This window comes from Myotis brandtii, unplaced genomic scaffold (assembly GCF_000412655.1).
Source record: "Myotis brandtii unplaced genomic scaffold, ASM41265v1 scaffold115, whole genome shotgun sequence".
Taxonomy (NCBI): Eukaryota; Metazoa; Chordata; class Mammalia; order Chiroptera; family Vespertilionidae; genus Myotis; species Myotis brandtii.
Window position 1 is genome coordinate 1,874,339 of NW_005353967.1, and position 10,943 is coordinate 1,885,281.

At 35.9% G+C, this 10,943-nt stretch overlaps 1 protein-coding gene across 1 annotated transcript in view; it reads right to left on the reverse strand.

Moving 5' to 3' along the window:
• GOLPH3 (golgi phosphoprotein 3 (coat-protein)) overlaps positions 1-10,943 on the reverse strand; it is a 17,748-nt gene that overhangs the window by 3,342 nt on the left and 3,463 nt on the right. Inside the window, exon 2 of the mRNA XM_005857887.2 lies at positions 5,884-5,998. Within this exon, the coding sequence (XP_005857949.1) occupies positions 5,884-5,998 (115 nt within the window). The remainder of the gene's footprint in view (positions 1-5,883; positions 5,999-10,943) is intronic.

Genomic DNA, 10,943 nt, shown 5'->3' on the forward strand with positions numbered 1-10,943 from the left:
TTCATTTCAAACGGGCCGGATCCGGCCCGCGGGCCGTAGTTTGCCCACGGCTGAACTAGACCATACAAAAATCAACTCAAAGTGGATAAAAGGCTTAAATGTCAGACCTGAAATCATAAAACTTACAAAAGAAAATATAGGCAGTAAATTCTGACATCGCTCTCAGTAACATTTATTTGGAAATGTCTTCCCAGGAAACAAAAGAAAAAATAAACAAATGGAACTACATCAAACTAAAAAGTTTTGGCATAGCGAAGGAAATTATCAACAAATTGAAAACAACCTCCTTAATGGAAGAAGATATTCGCCAATGATAGATTTGATAAGGGTTAAAACCCAAAATATGTAAGAACCCCCCCCTAAAAAACAAACAAACAAAAAAACAACAACAACTAAAAAATGGGCAGAGGACTTGAATAAATATTTCTCCAGAGAGGACATACAGATGGCCAATAGACATATGAAAAGATGCTCCACATTACAAATCAGGAAAATGCAAATCAAAACCACAATGAGATATTACCGCACACCTGTGAGTATGGTTTCCATCAATAAATCAACAAACAGTGTTGGCAAGGATGCAGAGATAAGGGAACCCCGTGCATTGTTGGTGGAATTGTAAATTAGTGCAGCCACTATGGAAAACAGTACAGAGGTTCCTCAAGAAATTAAAAATGGAACTACCATATAACCCAACAATCCCTCTTCTGGGTATGTACCCAAAGAACTCTAAAACACTAATAAAAAAGGATATAAGCACCCTCTATGTTCACTGCAGCTTATTTACAATTCAGCCCTGGCCTGTGTTGCTCACCAGTTAGTGTTGGCCTCAGCACCAAAAGATCATGGGTTGGATTCCCCGTCAAGGGCACGTATGTAGGTTGCAGCTGCAATCCCAGGCCCAGTCAAGACACATATGGAGGCATTGGATCAATATCTCTCTTTCACATTTGTGTGTGTGTGTGTGTGTGTTCCTCCCTCCCCTCCACTCTCTAAAAATTAATGGGAAAAATATCCTCAGGTGAGGATTAACAGGGGGAAAAAATTAATGGGGAAAAAATTCTCGAGAGGATTAAAAAATAATAAAATGGCTATTATAAATATCTAAATAATTTAAAGGAAATATGAAAAGAAAAGACCTTTTTTTTAAACGAGTAAATGATCTGAATTGTGATTTTTCATTTTGTGAATAACTTTGTAAAACTAGGAACTTGAAAACAATTATCAAATAATAAAGGGTTGGTACCATGAATTATTAGTAAATTGAAGTTACTGCCTGCATTTAAAGAAAACATTCACTTTCCAATTTAAAAAAACCTAGCAAATTAGCTTCCACAAAAGACAAACAACCATTGCATTCAATTTCCTTGGTAACTTCAAAAAAGAGCTAAAATATATTTAGGGGTCCTCTTAGACTTTAAAACCTAATTGTATAAAAGAAAAATATAATAATAAATGAAATGCTAACTTATAACAAGTTATGGAGCCAGACTGGTGGATATGATTTCAACTTGGTCATCTCCTAGCTATGCCTTAGAGAATATCTTGGCCATTTATTCCCAAACAAAGGCACGGGGTGATATGTGCATAAGATTATTCTGAGAAACCCAAAGTTAAATTTCTCTTTGGCAGACCTAAAAAACAAAACAACCCCCCCCCCCCGCCCCCCAATGCTGCTATACAATGACTTTTTTCTTTTTCATGGGAAATAAATGGGATTAGCAGTTTATGGCTGTCTATTATATTAAAGTTATACTAAGGTTTATCTACAACTTATCTATAATTAAATCTTATCTATTGCAACCAATGGAACAAGTAATGCTTACAAAGTTGCTGTAAGAAATTTCTCACTTCCAAAATATGCTGACAAGTCAGTGTTGCTACTAAAAATGAGAAGAGTCTTAACACAGACAGACCCACCGTCAAATAAGGTGCTCCGTTTATGAGTGGACCTTCTTATGGGCAATCATTCCTGCCTCAGAGGAAGTAATAAAAAGGCATTTTGCCCTTGCTGGTTTGGCTCGGTGGATAGAACGTTGGTTTGCGGACTGAAGGGTCCCGGGTTCGATTTCGGTCAAGGGCACATGCCTGGGTTGCCCACTCGATCCCCAGTCGGGGCATGCAGGAGGCAGCCGATCAACGATTCTCTCTCATCACTGATGTTTCTATCTCTCTCCCTCCTCCCTTACTCTCTGAAATCAATAAAAATATATTTTTTAAAAAAAGGTATTTAGACATCATCTTCTTTTGTACCAATTCCCTGGAAAAGGGCAAACCTTGTGTATTCACGCCAAGAAAATTGTTATTCAGATCTCCTCGGTTATGTGAAAAAATGAATAAATCTCATAAGCAGAAGGTTGATGAAACAGTGTAACATGCAAGTGGGGGTGTTAAGCACCCCCATAAAATAACTAAATGGTCAAAGTATCTTGGTATTCTGACATTTCTGCTTTTTACTTTAAAAGAACCAAATTAAGTAAGCTAAATACAAAAAATAAAGTCACCCCTGAGATTAGCATAGTTTAACAGTATAAACTGGGGTGGGAGAAGGGTAGTTGTGTAAGTAAAAGGAAGATACAATAAAGATTTAATCTATACTAATTACTAAAGATTTAGCTGCTTCAATTTAAGCAGAATATTAAATAACTTTCAAATATTTGTAATAAATGCCTGATAAATAGTACTAAAAATTCTAGATTAAAAGATGTTACTATGATCCATATTATTATTCATCAGTCCCTAAAGAATTTATTTACCTTTTTGTAAACAAACTTGTGAGAAGCATATAGAGAGGCAAAGTTCTTCAAAGATTATGTCCTCTGCCCAACAATTACTTCAGTGGAAATGACATACTGACAGCTACCTACATAATTCACTACAAAAAACTTCTCTCTTCCTTGACATCTTATTACAAAACTAAAATCAGCTGTTCAGAAATTTGGCAGTCTAGTGACACCTTGTGACCAAATTTATCAACTACATATCTTAAGATTTCAAAAAGCCAGAAACTTTTACTCTTATTTCATTTTTAAATGTTTTTATTAATTTGAGAGAGAGGAAGGGAGAGGGAGAGAGAGATAGAAACATCAATGATGAGAGAAAATCATTGATTGGCTGCCTTCTGCACACCCCCAAATGAGGATAAAGCCTGCAACCCAGGCATGTGTCGACGGGCGACACTCAACCACTGAGCAACACTGGCCAAGCCAGAAACTTTTATTCTTAAAAACAGTTTTTAAAACATTTTTTAAGTCTTTGCCTCAAATATGTGTATATTTATCAAATTTTAAATTAAGGATATATATAAATAATATTTATAATATATCAGTAGGTTTTAGCGTGTATGATGTAGTGTAAGTAATAATAAAATTAACCCCTGAGTATCTCTCTATCCAGGTAAAGAAGAAACCTTTGTCAGGACCTTAGATGCCTCCTGTGTCCTTCTCTGCCTCAGAAGTAATCACCACACCAATTTGTGTTACTCATTCTCTTTTCCCTACCACCTATGCAAGTATCAATACATCGTTTTGAAAACCAAGTAGCAAAAAGACAGTGGATAGGGCCACCCATTTTAGTACTCCTGTAATCCCTCTGAATAGGAATGCTTCCCTCTTTCTGTCTCATTCTGATCCTTCACAGGCCTAAACCAGTTCTATTTCCTCCTCCAACTACTAAAGCTCCAAAGGACTTCTCTTTTTTGAGTTCCTTCACTTTCAGAGAACCCCATTGTTAAACTCTGTCAGATGTCCCAAAAGGCAAAAGTGGAAGAAGGCTAACCAGAGAGGGTTGGCAATGGGTGGGCCACAGTGCTATACTGTTTTGTCATGTGTTAAGTAAGTGGATTTGTGGGTTCATATTACCAAACAAATCCTCATCAAATGTGCAAGGTAATTTTAAGATCCCTACAAAAGAAATTATAAATTATCACCAATATCAAAAGCACAAAGAAGGGAAAGAATTCAAGTTTTTACTCACTGAACGAGGTAAAAAATTTTACCAGCAGATCTACAAGAAGGCAGTCAAAAACAAAATTTCAAAACAACCTGTGAATAAGTTTGTTTAGCTAGCCAGTGTTGCTCAGTGGTCAGAGTGTCGGCCCACGCACCTAAACGCCTCAGGTTTGATAAGGGCAAGTACCTGGGTTGTGGGTTTGCTCTCACATTGCTCTTGCTCTCGCTCTCTCTCCCCTCCCGCTCCCTCTTTCCCCTCTGAAAAGCAATGGAAAAAATAACCTCATGTGAGGATTGTTTTTTAATCTGAATGGTTGGAAGTATTACACACACACCCCCCCCCCATAAATCCCCTCCAGCTAGCCCCCACCCCAGGCCTTCACCACCCTTCTACTGTGAGGATTAACAAACAAAAAAAGAATGCACTCTGTCCTAAATATAAAGTGCCCATTGTGCCCTCTTAGCTAAGAATGCAATATGTGTATTCAATTTTTAAATAAACAAACATGCAAAACTCAAAATTTTTCACTAATAGAATATCCTCATAATAGGGACTATTATTTGAGAAACTGAAAGAAATGACATGTTAATTACTAATCTCTGACAAAGTCCACATGTTGTTTAAAACAGTCACTTTAAGCAGCAATACATTTGAACATGAAATAACAATACATGTACAGTTGAGCCTTGAACAATGCATGGGGTAGGGGTGCTGAAACCTGAGCAGTCTAAATCCACTTATTACTATTGACCAGACGACTTACTTGTAACACATAAAGTCAATTAACATATATTTGATGTTATATGTATTATATACTGTATTCTTACAATAAAGTATACCAGAAAAAGAAAATATTAAGAAAGTCATAAAAGCCCTAACTGGTTTGGCTCAGTGGATAGAGCGTTGGCCTGTGGACTGAAGGGTCCCGGGTTTGATTCAGGTCAAGGGCATGTACCTTGGTTGTGGGCACATCCCCAGTAGGGGGAGTGCAGGAGGCAGCTATTCGATGTTTCTCTCTCATTGATGTTTCTAACTCTCTATCCCTCTCCCTTCCTCTCTGTAAAAAAAAACCAGTAAAATATATTAAAAAAAAAAAAAAAGAAAGTCATAAGAAAAAATACATTTACAGCATTTATTGAAAAAAAAAATCCACATATAATTGGACCCGTAGGGTTCAAACCCATGTTGTTCAAGGTTAACTGTGTGCAGAAGATATGTTTTATATAAGAGTAGTAGAGAGGAAGAACAAGGTAACTTAGATCCTATACAGAAAGAGCTCTCTATCTAGAAGATTAGACAAATACACAAATAACTTAATATAATAGTAGCATTAGGGCTGTCAACCAAATATTTCGGGTTCTTCTCCACTACATTCACACTTTCCTATCTCCTTAAACTTAGGGCAGGCCATGTGACTTGCTCTGACCAATGAAACCTGAACCATGTGTCATTTCTGAGCAGAAACTGAAGAGCCTGAGAGATCTGCCATGCTCATCTTCCCTTCCCAACAGTGACAATGCTCACGATGGTGACAGTCCCACTGCCTGCCAAAGTGAGAATGAAGTGGCCTGTGACTGACCAACAGATGAGTGAGAAATAAACTATTATTTTGAGCCATTAAGGTTTTGGGGTTGTTACCACAGTTTAACCTAACCTACCCAGAATAAGGTGACATGAGGTAATTCTGATAAAGAATGATGGGAGCTCTAAAGAATAATATTACATTTCATTCAACAGCTGCTCAGTCTTGTTAAAGGGCATGAACTTTTTAAAAACACTATTTTCCCCATTCAATCACTAACTTATAACTTAGACTAAATAACTAAACAAACTCTTAGTTATTGTGTCTAAGTTCCATTCGAAAGGATTTTAAACTTTCACAAAAAAACTTTTGAACATAATTCAAATTCTAGTTTATACACAGAAACTCACCACTAAGTAATTCGATCCAGTTCTGGACTGTTTCTGCAGGCTGAGTCTCCTTAACATGCTTTAGAGCTTCATCAAGAAGAACATCCCCTGTTGGGGCATCAGACTTACAGATCACCTAAAATGTAAGCAACACGAATAAAAATGACCCACTGATACCTTTTCTCTGACTTGAGCTCTTTGAATGAAAAACTTAAATAATTATGTAAGTAATTCTTTATGGCTAAAGCCCCAAGTGTACTTGCAATAGCAAAATTCAGATTTTAAATTAATTCTATATTAAGAAAATCCGGTTATTTAACCTAACCAGATTAGCTACAATCATGAATGAAAGTAATCTTAATTAGTAAAGCAAAATGCTAGAATATACTAACTGTAATTCCTTTCATTACTAAACCTTGGGCTATTTGACCCAGAAATTCATTTTTTAAACATTTATTAGTTGCAGAAACAATTATATGTAACAATTCTGTATATGAAAAAGGTGGCATTTTACACCAGTAGAGAAATAAATTTGTCAATGATTATTAAAACTGGCTAACAAATTAGCAGTAAAAATTAAGTAAGACATGACTCCTTAGAGCTTATACCACAATAAAGATTTAAATAATGAAATATAATTGTGATGGTGAGAAAGGTTTTTTCAAAGTTCTTACAACTTGAAGAAAATACCAATAGGCTTAATGACATAACATTTTTAAATACTACAATTTTTTTTCTAAACTATATTGGGATACAGAATCCACCTTAACAGTGGAAAAATCCAGTTGGGGGATGAGACAGAAAATTACTATACTGCTTTAGCCAAGTAGTAGATCTCTACAGCCTTCATTAATGTTCTTGCTGCCTAAGCAACAAATTTCTAGTGTAAATTCTATAATATCAAATGTGAATCTGTTAGCTATTAAAATGTTATGAAATTTAACAGCATTATTTTTTAAATATAACAGTCCTCTCTTAAAATCTGTCCTCAACAATGTGTCCTTTACATTTTTGGTCAAAAAAGGTAACCTTCTTCTGAAAGATTAAAAAATATATACTATATCTATTTGACAGTGTGACCCAATATAAATATAATAAGAACCACAAAGCTATTTTTTTTTTTCATTTTAGTTACATTAAAAAAGGAAAAGATACAGGTACAATTAATTTTAATATACTTGACTTAACCCACTACAGCCAAAATATTAACATGCAGTAAATATTCTTAAATTGAGATATTTTACATCCTTCTTTTTCCATAGTAAATCTTCAAAAATGCAGATACAGAACATTTTCATCATCACAGAAAGTTCTTTGGACAGTGCTCTTCAAGACCATGCTTTTAGTGTGTGTGTGGGGGTAAAAAAAGAAGAACCTTGGGAGAAAGAACTGTATGTCTATATAACTGGAGTCATGCCACATCACTTCTTAAATCCATAAAATCTAAGTTCAATGCCCACCTTATGCCCACGTCCACCCACTTCTGGGTATAAGCAGATCTTTTTTTTTTTTTTTTTTGAAATTCTGTCCCCTAAATCTGTCTCAGAGGGATCACTTTTCTCCATCACCTTTGCAATTATTCTAGTCTACCTAATCTAGTTATCTTTCACTTGGACTGTTTCCTAATGAGTTTTAGCCATTTTCAATCCGTTTTCTTCACTGATCTTTATAAAAGGCAAATCTTATCATGACATTCCATTGTTTCTGCTTAAAACTCTTCAACGACTCATAGAGGATGTCCTAAACTCCATAATTAAATTCAGCAGTATATAGCCCACTAGCAAATATCCTGTGCTCACACACATAATTTCTACTTAGTTCTTTTTTTCCCCCCTTGGAGGAGGGAGTCTCATTCTTCCTGAACAGTTAACCAAGGATGACAAGACATTTGAAGGAAAGCCTTCAGCGGCAATTAGACCAAAAGAGAGAGGAAATAAGAACTCTGATGAGTCATAGATAACACAAAGAAAACTTTCAGAAGAGCCATAATATCCTCAGAGATTTTAAAGATATTACATTCATAAAACAAGAATGAGAAGCCATGATTAAAAAAAATGAAAAAAGGGCTCCTAGAAAAGAAAAACATGAGCCAAGGTGATGATTAAAAACAAAAAACCCTCAATAGAGATTTAAAGATAAGAGAGGTCAGAGAACATCAATTATATCTCAATAAAGCTGGGAAATAAACAAAAATGAGAAAGGAAAAAAAAAAAAGAGTAGCTAAGAGGTCCACATTCAGTTTACAGAGTTAAGAAAACGGAGGGCAAAAGATACAAGAATATAAGAAAACTTTCCAAAACCAAAAGACACACATTTTCACATTGAAGGAGTGCATAATGAACTTTAAAAAACCCACATCAAGGCAAATCATACAATTTCAGAATACCAGGGATAAATAGATAATCCCAAATGCTTCCAGAAAGGAAAAAGCAGATATCATACCAAGAATGAAAATTAGAAGGGCACCAAACTTTAATGGCAACTCTGTATACTAGAGGACAATAGAGAAATATGTTCAAAAATTATATGCATAACCCAAGGACACAGACAATAGTGCGGTAAAGGCCTGGGACGGGAATGGGGGGTGGGCGGGGGCGGTCGATACAGGCTAGAAGGAGCCAGTGGGTTAAAAAGGGAACATCTGTAACACTACAGATAAGTTAAAAAAAAATTCTATGGAAAAATAATTTATACCTAACATCCTATTGCCAGTCAAATAAAACTAAACTGTCAAATAAAACTGAAGTAGCATCTTCAAGTACACAAAGTATCAAAACAGTTTCCTCCCACAAGGATGGAAGAAAATTAATTAGACCCAGAAAACAGAGGGTTGAAAGCAGTAAAAATGTGACAGAAGTTCCAGCAGAACCAAAGCATTACGGGCTCAGATTGAAGCAAAATGTGAATTTTAAGGAAGTTAATGGAATTATAAATTTAAACATTTGAAAATTAATACTACTAAGTTTTCTCTGATGGAGCATGTAAGAAAAAAGGACAGCTACATAGAAAACGTTAAAAATAGAATTATTAACTTTAGGGGGGAAAAAACCATACAAGAAAGGAAAATATCACAGGATATAACTAACTAAAGAAAACAATATTAACATCGCTGTAATGATATAAAACAGTCATTACTGCTGTGCCAACAATTATGACATACTCTATTAGAAAGGGGGCGGGCATAGAGGTGATATGTAAGAGAGCCAAATATGCATCTATTCGGAGAGTAAACAGCATCTCAATTGATTTACCAAGAAATGGCAGTATAAGTTTAGAAATATGGAGGTAAATGCCAAAATAAATAAGAGAACTGTAGCAAGCTAAATGGTTGCCCCTAAAAGGTGTTCATGTCCTAACCCCCAAAGCTAATCCCCATTAAATTTTTGTAGATAAAATTAAGTTAATTAGATGTGGAGATGAGACTGTCCTAGATTATCCGGATGGGCCTTAACTGCAATGGCACACAAAGGAGGGACACACAGACAAGGCGATATAAAAAAAGTATGGAGAGATGAGGCCAGAAGCCAAGGAAAGCCTGGAACCACCAGAAGCTAGAAGAGGAAAGGAACAGAATTTCCCTTAGAGCCTTCATGAGAGCACAGCACATTCTGGCCTCCACAACTGTGATAATAACTACCTGTTGTTTTAAGTCACAAAGTGTGTGGAATTTGTTAAGGCAGCCCTAGGAAATTAATATGAAGACAGAAACTGGTTGCCTCCCAGAAGCAGGACTAAGGAGTGAAGAAAGGTAAAGAAGACTGCTTTTTTGTTATAAGCCTTTTGGTACAATTTGACTTTATAACTACTATATACATATTACCTTAATAAAATCATTAATTATTTTAAGTGTGTAAATTAAATTACATTGGAGTATTTTTTCAAAAGACGTATCAATTATCTACTTAATTAAGATCTCAAAAGCAAGTAGAATGAAACAATAAGCCCAGGCAGGCAGGGAACATGTGTCTCCTGATCACCATTGTATCTCCAGGATCTAGCTCAACACATGGTAGACTTAAGCACTAAATAAATATAAGTTGTTGATAACTAACACAAAACTGGTCTTGTTCCCAAACAAAAAAGTATCAATATCAGTACAAAAGCCCATATCAATATCTTTTAACCAAGTCTGGGCTCCATACATTAATGCAAAATTACTTAAAATTACTAGCAACCTCTGTGTATATTTCACCAATAACTATAACAGCAGATTCTTAAAGATCCCACCCCCCCCATAATTCTACGGCTGCACGGTAAAATGAAACAAACTTATATTCAGCTTTATGATATATTTATATAAAACAGTAATTTTATTTTTTTAAATATTTTTATTGATTTCAGAGAGGAAGGGAGAAGGAGATATAAACATCGATGACAGAGAATCACCAATTAGCTGCCTCCTGCACACCCCACACTGAGGGTTGAGCCTGCAACCCAGGCATGTGCCCTGACTGGAAATTAAACCATGACCTCCTGGTTCATAGGTTGATGCTCAATCACTGAGCCATGCCAGTCCAGCTAAAACAGTAATTTTAAAACTAATCTTATGCCAGTTCATTTTACTTTTAATTGCCTAGATTAAATTTAATTTTAAAGTCCCATGAGAAAGATTTTTCTGCTATATATACTATGTTTACTTTGTATATAACTTTTAAGAATCATTAATGGCTTTCCTATACGATGATTAATCTCCATCGCATTATCAATAAAAAAATGTTCCATTCTGGGCCTTGCTGGGTGGCTCAGTTGGTTGGAGCATCAACCCATACACCAAAAAGGTTGTGGGTTCAATTCCCAGTCAGGGAACATACTAAGTTGCAGGTTCAGTCCCAGGTCAGGGAGTAGCTGATCGATGTTTCTCTCTCTCTCTCTCTCTCTCTGTTGTCTTTTTCAATCCGGAGGGAGACACGGAGACACAACAGCTCTGAACTCCAGTCCCAAACAAAGAAGAGGAATCTGCAGATCTCTCCGTAGCTCCTGCTGGGTAGCTGGGTAGCCAGGATAAATTAGCACCTCCTTAGAGATCCAAGAGCCAGTGTACTCAGTGGTCAGAGTGGGACCATCCAGATTACAACTCCTCA